The 15,188-nt window shown below is 44.5% G+C and overlaps 1 protein-coding gene across 1 annotated transcript in view; it reads left to right on the plus strand.

Moving 5' to 3' along the window:
- CHLSN (cholesin) overlaps positions 1-15,188 on the plus strand; it is a 97,630-nt gene that overhangs the window by 74,189 nt on the left and 8,253 nt on the right. Inside the window, exon 3 of the mRNA XM_072348807.1 lies at positions 909-1,084. Coding sequence (XP_072204908.1) covers positions 909-1,084 — 176 coding nt within the window. The remainder of the gene's footprint in view (positions 1-908; positions 1,085-15,188) is intronic.

A 15,188-nucleotide genomic window follows, 5' to 3' on the forward strand; every position in this document is an offset into this window, starting at 1 on the left:
AAGGTGATCATCAGAGTACTCAGAGCCCTGCAAAGGCTGGATCTCTTCAGAATACCTTACAGATCTGAAGGCCTGGTGGATGTGATATTTGTCCTTGCAGAGCATCGCTGAGGAGAAGCGCAGGCACTGCTAGTTTTGGATTGCAGAGTGTTTGTACAGGAAAACAAAACGTACTGGGATGTGGAAATCACAGGGGGATGTTGAGTAACAGCCATTCAGCTGGAATTTTTCATGCTTCCAGTTGGTACTTAACAAACCAGAGGGACTGCTGCCTGGAAAGATGAATGAGCAGTGCTGGGAATCACTGGGGTATGCCTCGGCTTGTTGTGGAGCAGCTCTTTGTTTCTCCACTGCGTGATTTCACCCTGATAAACTCAGCGTGTCTGCTGAATGCTCCTCTGCTGGCAAAAGGGAACTCAGGTCCGTGGTTGGAAGGCAGAGGTTTTCTCAGTCCAGGACAGTGTGATCTTACGGTCCCAGTCCTAAGGGAATGCTATTCCCATATACATGTGTATGTGCTAAAAAATTCCATACCCTCCCTCCACTGTGAACAGCCTCTGCTGCTCGTATCCCTTCTTGTTACGAGTGCACAAACAGCACAGTAAATCTTGGAAATGATGTTTAGTACCGAGCAAAGGAAGTGCTTGCTCTGATTGCTGTACTGCTGAGATCGGTGTTCTCATCTGCAGAGGACAGAAAAGGCCTCTGCAACTTCTGCAAGCGCAGCGTTTGCAGTTCTGTGAGCTGAACAATGTAGAAGCTTCACAGAAGTTCGGTGTATGGTAAAATTAGGAAGCCCGAAGCTGCTGGGTTAAAATATTAACTGTGCCTTTCAGTTGTGTCTATGAATGTTTTGTTCACCTTGTTATAGAAACAGAATTGCTTTATTTAAATGTTTGTTGTTTCAGGCAGCAGATGAAGAGGAAGATCTTACCCCAGAGGAAAGGAGGAAATTGGAAAGAAAGTTGAAAAAAGAGTGCAAGAAAGAGGAAAAAAAGCTGATGAGAGAAGCTGGAATCTCTACTAAGAAGGCAGAACCCACGAAGCTGTCGGGATCTGAACTGGCTCTGGCCTATTTAACCAGGTAAGGCTGCTAGCAGCACTGCAGGTGCTCCATGTAGAAGCAAGCTGTAAACCATGCCAGGAATCCTGAACAAGCTGAACCAAGAAACAAAGTGTTAGAGGAAACTGCTGCAGTTAAGTAATAAGCTAAAGCTTCATTTCAGTTGACTCCCTTTCCTCATTTTATGTACAGCACAGTAACAACTGAAGAATGTTGAGTACGGCACAAACATTTTATAGACAGACAGCTCCTGTCCCAGAGATCCTGTACTTGATATATAAATATCCCTGGATTAGCTGCACTCACAGAGATGAAGGGCATATTATAGAAAAGGTTGCTTTGAGGTTGAACGAGTTTTAAGTGTTCTGTTTTCAACAAAGGAGATTTGGGTGTTCTCTCTATGTGAGCATACTGCATTTTAGAGTCCTCGCTTAACCTAATGCGTGATATTTGGATATTTGTGAATTAAGACACGATTATGCCACCATTTTAAAGTGGATTGTGTACGGTGCCTTAATTCTGCATACCAAAGTATACAGGGAGTCCAGTGGCCTATTTCGGATCGGAAGCAATTACTTTAGCTAGCATACTGATTTGGAATACTTTGAATTCCAACATAAAGCAACATCTATGTTTAAAATAGCTGAAACAAAGCATTCACGGTATGCTGCAGACAGTAAGAGGTCATGTATAAGCAGGAAAGTAGTATTTATTTTTTCCCTGAACTACAGAATAGACCCTGTCTCTAAAACCTGCAGAGGGCTGGCGTGTTACCAGCAGTGGGTTACCACGGGGAATAATTCCATCGCTGCATCTCTGGCCACGCTTAAAACTGAAGCATGCAGACTGTCTGAGTTGTTACTTACCACTCTCAGTGGGGAGGGAGGAAATTAATTGCATTCCAGGCAGAGGGACATGTGCTGCATTTTTGTTACATAACCCTCAGCACGCAGAGATAGCAAAATGACAATAATAGTTTTGATCTGGAAAACAGCTGGAATGGTTCAGCACTGTTTTGAACTGCAGATGGATTGACAGTTATCTTTGAACCATCTGCTTCAACTGTACTCTGGTATGTGTGCAAGTAAGTGGCGGATCTAGAGATAATGGTTTTCAGGTTTGGAAAGCAAAGGAGCAAGCTGTGGGCTTTTGGGTTGATATTCTGCTTCCATCTGTATGGATTTGTGCCTTGTTAGATGAGAGAGTATGAAACTGTCTTTGAACTAATTTGACTGCAGAGTTTTGCTTAACCTGCACCAAATGACCTCGAGCAGTATGCTGGCTACACAGCATGCTCTTGTAATAGCAGAACCCCACAGCTCTGGGTATGGCAGCACGTTGTCTGGGGTTATGTCAGCAACAGATGGTTTGAATTTTGTGCGCTTACCAGGGATAGCAGTAAGAGGCTGAACTGCCAAATGAACGTAACCATAGGGTGTGTTCTGCCCCGTGTGTCCTGTGACTTCCTTGTGTCCTTGGGAGCCCACTGTAAAAGCCCTGACTCCTTCAGTGGGTCAGGGATTTCAGTCTGTGTGGTTTTGTGGGGCTGCAGGTGTGAATGACACATGGAAGGGGAAGCTCATCCTACAGATGCAGGACCGCAGTGCAATGGGACGTAAACAAAAGAGTGCTGCGGGTTTATGGTTTGCCCCACCTACAGCAGAAAACCTGACATTAAATAACGCTAAGTGAGGTGGCATTTTAATTCCCTGATGACAAGTGAATCTCCTGCACTACAGGTGGAACTTGAAGTACCATATAATAATTAAGGCAGCCATTTTTATTAGTTAAGAGACTGACTATTCACATCACGAGAGCACAACTGAGGCTTCAGCTTTATTGGGAATTTGTGTCAGTTTTGATAACCTCATTCAGTGGAAGAGTTCTGTTGCATGCAGACTTTTGACATGCAAGGGAACATCCAGCTTGTATTGTAGGTCAGACGTTCATTCAGAGGTGGTGCTTCTCTCAGAGTGCACAGCCATCTTTTCTGCTCTGTGGGATGAAATGAAGAGGAATTCTTCAGCAGAAAATTCAACTTGTGTTTCTAGGGAGAAATACCAACATCTTAACGTGGAGGAACAGCAGGCGGGCAGCTCTGTAGATAGAGAGGATTAAAATAGGGTGCTAAAGCAAAAAAGGGAGACGGAAGGGTTGTGTAACTGTGGAAAGGAGGAAAGAAAAGGAGGAATGATGCTTGAAAAAAATAACAGTGGTGCTGAACAGGAGGAAAGGAACAGTGAAGCAGGAGGGAAGAGCTGGTGCTGGTGGTTGCACAGGGCTTTTCCTCTTAACAGTGATGTGCCGCTTTTCTTTTAGGATGATTCACATCTAAATCCAAAGTCAGAACGCCTCCTTTCTTTGGTTCATAGAAAATAGGAAAGAAATGTCATACCTTTTAAAGCAATGAGTGCCTTCAAGTGAAAAGATGTTGCAATTCATGAGAATTCTAATTAGACGTAATTATAACCCAACTGACCTTCCGTGGTGCTAAAATGTTGGCTGAACTTGTTTGCCTCGGCAAGTCACCCTCCTCTAGAAATGTTTCTGTTCCCATGTTTAGCTCAGCAAGTTGCTGCTATATGGATCTGCACGTATGGATTTCTGCATCACCCATCAATGTAATAGAAATGAGAAGAGGTGTCACCTGAAGTACGTGGAATTACAAAGCTGATATCTTTTGTAGAAGGATCGGATAACAGCACTGTATGGATATTGGTGTGAATTACCTCAGCCTTACAATGTTATCTACCAGGTGCTTACATTGGAAAAATAAGCTGCTGAAGTGTGTTTCTTTCCTCTCTGTCATGCTTTATATGCTACCAGCAGAGTGTCTCCGGGGTGTTTCCCAGGGCATCGTGTTTTCAGTTTCCTCTGCAGAGCCTGATTTTTGTATTGCTGCCTTAAATGTAGGTGAGAATGTCAGAATCATCCTCAGAAAATAAGAAGGAAAGTAAAAATAAGATGCTTACCACAATGATACGAAGGAAGGGCACGTTTCAGAACACAGAAATAAGACAGTTTGGCACAGGGTGGGGAAATGGTGTGGCTGCAGGACATGGCAGTGTGCAGGAGTGCTGCTGGAGCAGTGCACAGCCCAGGGCAGCCCTTCATCTGCCATGCTGCAGGATGGAAGCAGAGCTTCATCCTGGGCCAAGCTGGAGAAGGGCATTAATAGGTGTCTTTCATTTTGAGAGTTAAGATTGATGTTTCCCCATCCATGGGTTCAGCTTTTAGGTACTAAAAGTAACCAAATGTGCGGAAATCTGAACATCACGGGTTGTCTTTTCTTCCTCCAGAGATTGGCTGGGTCTGTCAGACATGAAGAAAATGTTTTGCCCTGATTTATTGATTGATTGATTGCTATGCAATTAATTATGGCTGCTACTACGCAAACATAAACATAGCCTGTGTCATATGAAAAATCAACATTCATGCCTGGTGCATTTCAAAGGCCGTTCCTCTCTCCAGCACTTTGCTGCTCTCGTCGTGGCCCCGCAGGAGATCTGGGGGAAGTGTTGGGTTTGGTGAGATCTCTGTTGGCTCGGAGGCGTTCATAACAGCTTCTTTGGTAGGAAACCTTGATATTAATAGTGAAATGCTGGGTATCGCAAAAGCTCAATGCGAAAGCAAAATGATATCGAGTCTAATGCAGATAGCAGTGAATGTTTTGGACAGCTTTTCTGGTGATAACCTTGGGAAGAAAGCTGCTGGAAAAAAATTGGAATTCCAATATCTGATCAAAAATGCCTGAATAGATAGGAAGACCATCTCAACCCAGAGACTAGTAGAGCTTAACACACCTGAATGACAGGTAGTGCCAGTGCGTCAGTCCTTGCTTTCCTGAGGTGCTGAGCTGCTCTAGATGCTATGGGGCTTCACAACTGCATCAGTAAGTTGTTAGAAGCATCTCCTTTGCAAATGTTTTGCTTATTGAATTGTAACTTTGCCGTTGTCCCTGGGATGCAATGACTGCCATGTCTGTGAGACGGAGCTCTGTGAGCCCTGACACCGACTGCTGCATCAAGCAGGAACGCCTCACTGCAAACACTGCACCAACAGGGCCAGGGCAGGGAGTGTTCCCCGTGGCAAGGAGATGCAGTAAATGTAGGAGCTCACCAATTACCCCTAAGTTCATCAGCCATTGCAGCACTGATTGAATTGTGAATCTCAGCCAAAGCAAAAGTCAGGCCATGAAAGTGTCCTGAAAGAGCAGCTTTCCCTCAGAGATGAGGCTGTCGTGGTGGTGCAGGGTGGTTTTGCTTTAATTATTGAAGGGTTGTTTTTTGAAGGTTCTGTTGGCTGCGGATGTCACTGATCCATTCATATGTGCTTTCACAGTCCTGAGTTACAGAAGGAACCGCCTGAATCCAGGAGTCAGATAGAGGGTACATTTGCATTTGGTGTTGTTCTGCGGCTGCTTTTGTGAACCTGGGCAGACGTTTGCTGCTATCTGATTTCAAAGGCTTGCACTTCTCCTCACTGCACAGAACAGAGCTTTTGTCTCGGGACTGCTCCAACTTTCTGTGCTGCTGACTTTTAGCTCTACCTGCCTCTGAGCAGTATTCCTCCCCTTGGCCTCAAGCAGAGCATGAAAATCCCTCTGTAAAATGGAAAGTTAGCCCGTTCATTTTAACGGTTGAACAGATCTGCCTCATTTTAAAGGAAGTCTCTGTTCGTGGCAGAGAGTAGACTTGTCTTAATAGGAGAGTAGTGTTACCTTATCGTCATCCTGCAGTCCCCTGTGGCATCTGCTGGAGCCCGGTCAGTTTGTTTGCAGTTCCCTAGCAGCCCCAGCATTACTCACAACCCCTACAAAGCTGTCGCCACAGCACCCACACCTTGGCTATTTTTAGGGTGCCAGTATGCCCACAGCTATTCCTGCAGGGTGGATGCAGGGGGCATTCTCACTCTCCAGGTTTGGTGTTGCATAGGGCTATTCTGCAAAGGCACGCAGGCATGTGGCCTTCTGTGCAAGGGTACATGAGGCAGGAAAGGTAATCAGTGATTTTGGTTACGTTGGATCTGTTAGTGAGCAGGGTTTTGTAAATCACAGTATTCCCCACGCTGAGTACGGCCCACACCTGGCTGCTTCACAGTTCTGAACCTCCCTGCCTCTCCTGTGAAGGATCTGCAATGCTCCCTCTTTCTTTGAGCCATATCACATTGTGATTATATGTTTAATTTGCCACACGTGGAAAACCTTGGCTTTTTTCCCCCTTCCCGGTCCATTGGTCAGTTTTAGGCTGATGACAGCAGCTGCACGAGTGCACCAACCATAACCACAGTCAGTGTTCCACTGAAGCCTGGCTGCAGCCGAGTCAGTTGCACTGCCATTCCAGAGCTGCATTTACGATGTACATTTCCAAACATTGTTGTCCTCATTATCTACTTATTCAATCTGTGCACTTAGGATTCTGCACGTGTCCCATTGCACTCTCAGTAATAGCAGCAAACAGCACCGCCTGTCCCATCAGGGTGTCTGAGCAGCCCAACACCGTGATTGTGGCCACTGTGATGCACCCACTGACTTCTGCATTCACTTCTCAGTGTCTCAGGGGCAAGTGATGTGCAGTGCTGTGCTGGAGCCCTGCCAGCCTTCTCCTAAACCCCCTTGTGACACCAGCAGGATGTCATGTTGTGCGGGAATTGCTTTTAAAGCATTAATGATTAACTCCATGTTGGGGTAGCTGCTTTTTCGAGTCCCACTACAACAGCGTTGCTACTTTGCAAGAAAGCGCTTTAACATCTACCTTTGCTTCAGCTGCTTCCTGCAGATTTCTGTTCTGATGTTTGTTTTTGTTTCTACCTGTAAACACTGCAGCTCTGCAGGTGGAGTGGTGCAGTCTGTGCATGCAGAAGGGCGCGTGGAAACAGGAGGGCAGCACCTGCAGTCTGCAGCTGTGTCACAACAGCCCAGCCTTGCAGTGCTGGGTGAGAAAATGGCTGCAGGGCTCTGAGCAGGGAGAGCACCTGTGTGACCCCGTGCTGTGCAGGAATACTGGGCTCAGGTCTGGAGCTGAGGACCAGGGTGGTGCTCAGGTGAATCTGAATTAAGAAGCCGTGCCTCTTCAATCTTGGCTGTCCTTACCAAGAGTTTCTGGGCAGGAAAAAAGAAAATAAATTAAAAAAAAAAATTAAAAAATCATGGAAATACATTGTGAGTATCAGTAATTCTGCCCTGGAAATGTTCCAGAGGGCCAGAGCTAGATTATTTATCCACTTATGTTATAATTTCAGTCATTTCCAGCAAGGCTTGTCCATATTAATAGATAAGGTTTTGAAGAATGTAAGCACTGAGTAAGCAGCTCTGGCTTCGGGAGACAAAACAGAGGGCTGCAGATTCTGAAATGTTAGATTATGAGACCTGTAAGCTGAGCTCCAGTAGAAGTTCTGAGATACTGCAGATATTTCCTCATTATTTCCAGCTCATTCAAAAGGAGGAAATAAATATTATAACATGCGCTACTGCGTGATGTTCCGGTAACATTAGTGGAGGTTTGTGATTCAGCTTACTAAACCGAGCCTTGGAAAAGCTGCTGCTCTCGCATGGCACCAGCCCTCTTACGTGTTAGCCATTAATAGCATTCTGAAGAAACTCATTTCTATCTCATGTAGGGAAAGGATTTGGAATGGCTTTCTGGCCCATTTGCTTAGCACTTACATGTGGCTTAAGAGGAGAAAACAAGGGAGGAAGTTCACATCTGTGCTAAATTCGTGTCCATCCGTGGATGTTGTGTCTTGCTAAATCTGCTCATCATCCCATTTAGTTTATGGCAGAGGAAGGAGATTTCTTCTTGTCCTTTCCAGAACCGTAAATGCTCGCTACATTTTACAGAAAGGGAGAAACAGATTAAAAAAATCTCTAATCCTGCTTTATGGCTCCGAATCACATCACTTGTCCTTCCAAATCTTTGAATTAAGGTTACTGAAGGTCACGGGGGCATCTCTCAAAGCATTTCTCAGAGGGCCTTTGGAAACCTTCTGTGTCTGCACCTCTGCCATTTTGACAGCATGGAACAAAGCTGTCTCAACATTTCTTGGGCGTTTGGTTCCAACAGTCTCATGGGGCAGTACGGTATTTCATAGCATCACTGACATGATATCTTCTCCATTTCTTAATTTGGAAGAGGAGCTTGCATGGATTTGTTTCTGTGATGTTGTGTTAGTGTGCTCCTAAAGGCCACATCTGCACTGATTTCTGGGTGCAAATGCTGTATGGAGATTCATATTCCAAACCATTCTAGCTACTCTGAAAGAGACTTATGTCTTTGTCCAGGTCTATATGTATTTACAAGGGAACTAGGAGGGCAGGAGCACGTCTTGTTTTGAACATATACTTTCTATATGTCTAAGTGCTTCCTTAGATGGAAAAAATTAGGTAACAAGGGTTAAGCCTATCGGTATCAGGGTAAAATACTGGAGGTTCCTTTGCCTGATTCTCTGTCCTGGAAGATAACTACTATTTTTTCCCCAACCTAATTAAGAAAATGTAATGCATCCTTTCTTAATGGCTCTCATTTCCACTAAAATAAAATTTAGCATAAATGAATTTTCTTAACAGCTTATTAAATGTAGTCATTAGGTATTTCTCGTTGAGACCCAGCTTTCATCTGCGCATAACATCATTCCAAAGGTGTTGCATCCAATTAAATAATTAAGCAGCTTCAATATATTCTTTCATCTGAAATGACTTCTAGTAAGAGGTATTGGGTTTGGTATTGTAAGAGGTATTGGGATTGGGAGCAGGAGTTTGTAATCCCCAGGCAGTTTTCTTCAGGTACCTGCTGGTGTTTCTAAACAAAAGCAGATTGCAGAGCGGGTTCCCTTGAAGTGAAGGAACTATTTGCAGTGTGTTCACAGAGCATGGAGCCCACGTGTTCCATCCTGACCCATCTCCTAGACTCAGGAAAGGACACTCCTTCCTATTTCCTGTCACTTACCTTCTTCCATTCAGACCGTGCTCCTGGCTTGGCAGAAACGCAAAGGGAAGGCTGCGTGTTTTCTCTGTGTCACAACATTGACATGCAGGAGAATTAGCACCGCAGCTCACTTCCTCCAGCACGCTTCAGCTATTGTGCACAAACATTCAAAGTAAGGTAGAAAAAGTGGTTTCGTAGCTGTAGGGAATCGTTTAGGCAGGTCAGCCAAGGCCAAAATTAACATTTAAAATGCAGTTGGCAATGATTGTTAATCAGCTCCAGGGAACCATCACAGCCTCCCACCCCCCGTTAGACTAACAGGCAATATTGTTCAAATAATAAAACCGGATCCTTAATAAAGCTCGTCTCCTTCACACAGTAATAAATGCGATGGTGCCCCAAAAGGTATCAGTAATTACTTTCATATGGATAAAGTCGGCTCGCAGTGAGAGCCACCTGCGGGAAGCAGTCGTGGGCAGGTTGGTTTCTCTAAGCAGATTGCATACAGCCTCGGTAACACAGTGCACATCGCAGGGTGTTGGGAGAGGACAACATGGTGCTGTCCTGGACACCACAGAGCATAGACAGGCATTGCTGAGCAGTGCAGCTCCATGGAGAAAGCCCACGTGTGCTGTCAGCTGTGCTGCACTTTTCAGTTCCTTTCTCTCAAAATCAATCTCTTCTTCTGTGATAATTCAACTCCTACTTTGTCTTCTTTTTATAACTCTGTATAAAATAAGAAGCATATTTAGCGTGGCACTATTACCTTTAGTTTTTTAAGCCCGCTGCTTTCAAGCTTCACTGTAACTACTGGAAACAACAGGAGGTTCTCGACATAGCCTGTCTATTTTCAAATCAAACGCAGTTTTCTTCCAGACAAGCTAAAACAGATGCCAGCTGCTAAATAATAGTACTAGAAAATGATTATTACTTTTTTAATTGGGTGTTTTTCCCCACTTGGGTGGCAGCTGCAGGTAGGTTGGTGTCTATGAAAAGCTGACAAGTTGAATCACAGCTGAGTTGCCCTGTGTGTATTATACCGTATATAAGAAGTATGAGCTCTATGGATGACATGTCTTATGCTTTTGAGGCACTGTTTCAGCTTTCTGGGTCGACCTGCCTTCCACTTCTCACCTGTGGCATCTGTTTGTGCTCCATGTTGGGCGTGAGCAGTGCTTGTGCTGGAGCAGGAAGGGCATTTTTGTCTTGGATGGAGCTTCAGGATGTGAGCCTAAAATAAAGTGTAACAAATAATGGCAAGTGATAAAAGTGCGCATAATAAAAGATGCGCTGTGATAAACATTTAATGTAGATCTAATCAAAGGTTTGCTTGAAGGCACAAAGGCTTCTTCCTTCTCCTTTGTAAATGCTTTCTAAGGAAGTTCTTTGATTTGTATAACTCACTGTGCAGATACGATCTGGCCTTATATTAGACAATAGAACCAAAAGGAGGTATTGAAAAGGACGTTTCTTTCCTCCCTCCTGTTCATGTGATTCCTGAACTAAAACTGAAAGTTAAGAGGAAGCCTTTTTTCCCCCCTTGCCCTTTCCCAGCTCTGCAGTCACAGCGCTCTGTACAAACCAGATGGACGAATACATTAAAAGCTGTTTTTAAACCACAGATTAAGAAACGGTGCCAGGATTTTCTACCAAAAATGTGGCCCCGCTTCCAAAATCTGTTGACAATTTTAGAAGTTTCTTCTGGCAAAAGAGATCCATTGATGTCTCTTCTTCTCTTCCAGGAAAATGAGAAAAAACCTTTTTCTAAGCTTGAAGTTAATTAGCTTCCATGCTGTATTTCAGAGCTCAGTGGCAATGTATTAACTTTTCCAGGAATGGGAGTTGGGACATAACAGAATCATCCATTGCGTGAGCACGGTTCAAAATAAGGGCTGTGACTCTTCCTTACATCTGTACTTGGGTCCTACATTTTAATTACAGCCGTTCTGCTTCAGCCTTTGAAAATCGATTTAGAATGTGAAATCCGGGTATTTCTTCCAAACGAGGTCAGTCAGCATCACACACACACACACCTGAGATGGGGTTTCCTCTCACCTCCCATACAGGCTTGCCCCGTGCTGCAGGCTGGCTCTCTTGGCATGCAGTCCTTGGGAGCCCTTTCTGTCGATGCAGCTTTTGGTCTGTGCAGTAAATGGGTTTGGCGCCGACAATGAAAGGAATGAGAAACCTGCCTTTTTAAACACACAGTTGTTTCAAATGCCCCAAGAGAAATCAAATACGATAAAAACGATCTCCTTAACATTTCCCTTTAAATAACTGGATGTGTTATGACTGGACAAAAAATCATTATTCCTAATTTGCTATATGCACTGGAGGGCGTATATAAAATGTACATCCACATACGTTTTATATATCCACATGAAAGCTCCATCCCTGCAATTGCTCTTCTCCCACCTGAACACACCTCTGCCAAATTCTGCTCCACTCATGATGCTCCAGCATTCCCAGGGAGCCTCTGTGAGGCGCCAGGTTCCTGTGCTCACCTGTAGGCCATATGTAGCATTGAACTGAGCTGAAATCACCGTTCAGTTTCCAAGTTCGTGCCTTGTGAGGGCAGTTATCTTACCTTCTGTATAAGCACACTGTACATTACAGTCAGTGCTGCTTTAGGTATTGCACTGTGACACAGGAGAGCAAATCAGAGTGCTGAGTGTTGCAGCACGGCTTTAAGTGTCTTTGGGGGAATTCTTCAGAGTGTGGGTGTTCCTGGTTGAGGAAGCACCTGTTGCACACATTTACAGACAGGGCACCGAGTGTAGGAACTTTGCTTTGTGCAGTCCATGGAGTAGGGGAGGCTGGGGCTGTCTGCCCAACTCAATGGCAGCAGACATAGATGGGTGCAGGTGTCCTTGTTCTCCTGCTGTGCCTGGTGGTTATTGGTAGTCGTGTGTCTGTCTTTCCTTTTTGCTTTCTTGACACTTGTCTCCGACCCAATGATCTTTTCAGTCAAGTGAGTAAAACGGATGGTTCTCAAACAGTGCTTTTCTTTGCACACAGGAGATTATATAAGTGCTGGAACAGCTTCCGAGTGTTTTGTCCTGGCCAGCACCCTAAGCAGATGCATTGTTGTCTTCCTGAATTCAATTGGTAACAATAATGTTTTTTTCTCTTGCTGCTTTTCTGGAACCAATCTGACTGCTTTCCCTTCCCTTTCTGTACTACAGCATCCCATGGAGTGCTCTGCCCTGCCTGCTGCCAGCTGCCTTCTGTGCTCCTACTTAGCTGTCAGGACTCAGAAATGCCCTTTTTCTATCACAGCGGTGAAAGGGATGGGATTAAGCATTTTAAAGGCAGATTGCATCTTCAGTGAGAGGCTGGGAAGGCACAATGCAGCCACGTGTGATTTTAATGTATAGGCTAAAACTCATTTGTGTAATAGACCAGTGGGAATCTCGGGCAACTCTTCTATATGAGACCCTGATGCTAAAAAACGAAAACAAAAACAAAAGCTCTTTTGGAAACTTGCTGCTTTTGATTCGTATCCTCCGTATCTTCAATTTCAATTTGGGACGATGGTTTGCACAAACACGAAAGCTCTCTTTAACTAAAGTCAGCTGATGTGTTTTTTCAGTGAGCTGGAGCTCATAAGAGAGATTCAAACATTAACTGTGTAAAGAAGGCAATTAGTGTTTGTACAATATATTGGAAATTAGCCCTCGGCACATTGGGAAAATGCATGTTTTAAACATGTCTATTTTCTATCCAATTCTGTAGCTTATATTAGATCTGAGCTTAGACTAAAGGCCACCAAATGAATTCAAAGCTGTGAATATTGTGTTTGTCTCTAAGAAGCATTTTTATTTTCTATGATGTAGTTGGTCTTAACTCTGTATATTTAACCACTGCTGGGAAAATCCTTTTCTACTGCTGTAATGTCAGGAAAGCTTATCTGCATATGAGCAGCAAAACAGAGACCTCTCCTGCATTACGAAGCTCTAAGATCTTTAGTTTAAAAGTTGAGCATTTCCAAAAATGCACTGGTTGTGTCATTCTGGTAAGAAGAGAGATCCTGCTCATGTCGTCACCGAGTGACACTGTCCATTGCTTTTAAAGGGAAGAAGCCACTGTGGTCATAGGAATCGGTGGAAGACTTTTATAACTGTGGGAGGTCCAATCACAGGGAGCAACTGCCGCGTTATTTGTCTTGATTATCCATTATGGTGTGTGTTTTGGCTGCAGTTCGGTGGGAAATCAGGTCAGGGGAAGGGTTGCATTCCTGGGACAAGAGAGAGGAACTGATGAAACCAAAGGAAGAGAAGCAGCTGAAAACCTGATGGCAGTTTGAGAAAGCATGAACACTTCTATCATTGGTGAAGGGAAATGCAACTTCTTCCCATGTTATTTCAGCCTTTGATCCCAGTTGGGCAAAGTGCAACCCGAGGGAAATGGCTGGAGAGTCTCTGGTGCTGTGATGGGCACGAGCATCGTTACTGCGGTTGATTATGTTAAAGTGTTGGTGTATGTTAATTATCATGGTTATATCATTAATTATATCACAGGGAAGCCTTTCTAGAAGACTGGCTGGAACTCGTGTTCATTTCTACAAGAGAATTCACTGGGGTGGAAGTGGCTGTGGGTGCAGCAGCGTGATGGCTGCCTCAAAGCGTGGAAGAGAGCATATGGTTTCAGTAACGGGCTAATAAGAGCAATTAACCTTACAGTGCACTCATTTGTAAGTCCCAGTTGTTTATAAAGTAGGTAATAAAGATATTGTAACATCATATAGCTTTATAGGAGATTAGTGAAATGAGGCTGTGTTTTTCAAGCTAGTGCCTGTTAGCACTCTGGTGATAGCGTAAGGGATAGAAGCATAAAATCAGCAGAGGATGAAATACTTGGAGCGTTAGGCAGTGTGTTTAACCAAGCAATGTAAATCACAAGCGTGTAGTGCCTTGTACACAGGTTGTCCTTAGAAGAGGGGCTGCTCTGCAGACAGGTCTGACATTCAGCCTGCTCTTGCCACCTTGTGAAGGTTGTGATGTAAGCTGCTACCATGCTCTGTTTGTGGAAGTGATCCTGATCCTGTCAGATATCTTATGCTGTAGTTATAGTGTTATGTCTGACCTTTTGTGGGTCGCTGTCATTTCTCTGATGATACACCTTGTATTTTGGCTACAGGGTTTTTTATTGCATTTAGCTCCTGATTACCCTAACGAGCTGTTGCCAGTTATTTCTTTAAGCTGAATTTCTGAGCCAGGGAAGCCCTTGGAGGGGGCAGGGAGTTCTGTGGAGGCTCCCAGACTTGTGTCCTTGTTTATTTCTGTTTCATTGAATGGGCTGAACAATGCATTTGCTGGTGCAGCATTCCCCGAATATGAGGGCTCTTTTGCTTTATTAGACTTGACAGTGTTTAAACAATGCTAATTCTGATACCCAGCTGGCTTTTCAATTGATTCTGTGCTCTCTGTCGCTGTGTAAAACAAACTGAAGCATTAAAGACATCTTGCAAGCTTCCCCCTGGGGATTTGACTTTCCTTAGAGAAAAATCAAGTAGAAAACTTTCTGGTTTTTCTCTGTGTGTTTTCTGCTGGATCTTTAAGCGCTATTTCAGTGTATGAACAAACGTTGTACATGTTAAGGTGCTGATTTTCAGGCACGTGCTTTGAAAACCAATATTTGTTCTCTAGTGGGATTTGCTGGTTTGCTCATTTCTTGGTGGACCAAAGGTCTCTTTCTTCACCTGAAGCAGAACAGACCCGTTTTAAAACTGTATTTAAGTTCTACATAGAATTGCCATTCCTGGGAAGAGTGAGGAGCAAAGCATTTTCTGTCCTGTAACCTCCAGCACTTTGCTCTCACCGTTATGCAAACCAAAGCCTTGCAGCTCCTGCAAAATGTGTTCTGTGCACTCAGCGGTGCTCAGCGGTTCAGCTTTGCTGGGCTTATCTCATCCCCTGCATCCCAGTGTGTCCTTCAGCCACAGTGATTGGGGATGTGGCCCCTCCTCAAGCATGAGTCCCTCCAGCCAGCTGTGTAGGGGCTGCTTAGTTTCACATGTATTGAAGCTTATTGGGAAATGCTAACATTCTGAAGCCCAGGCTTGAGTCCTCGCCCACCCCTCATCCCCACGTGCTGAGCTGTGCAGAGCTGTGGCTGTGGGTCTGGGCTGGCAGTGGTTGTGTGTCACATGAGGGCAGTGGCCACTCATAGCTCCAAGAGGAGGAAGGCCTTCAGTTCTGACC

Source organism: Excalfactoria chinensis, chromosome 14 (assembly GCF_039878825.1).
Source record: "Excalfactoria chinensis isolate bCotChi1 chromosome 14, bCotChi1.hap2, whole genome shotgun sequence".
Lineage (NCBI taxonomy): Eukaryota > Metazoa > Chordata > Aves > Galliformes > Phasianidae > Excalfactoria > Excalfactoria chinensis.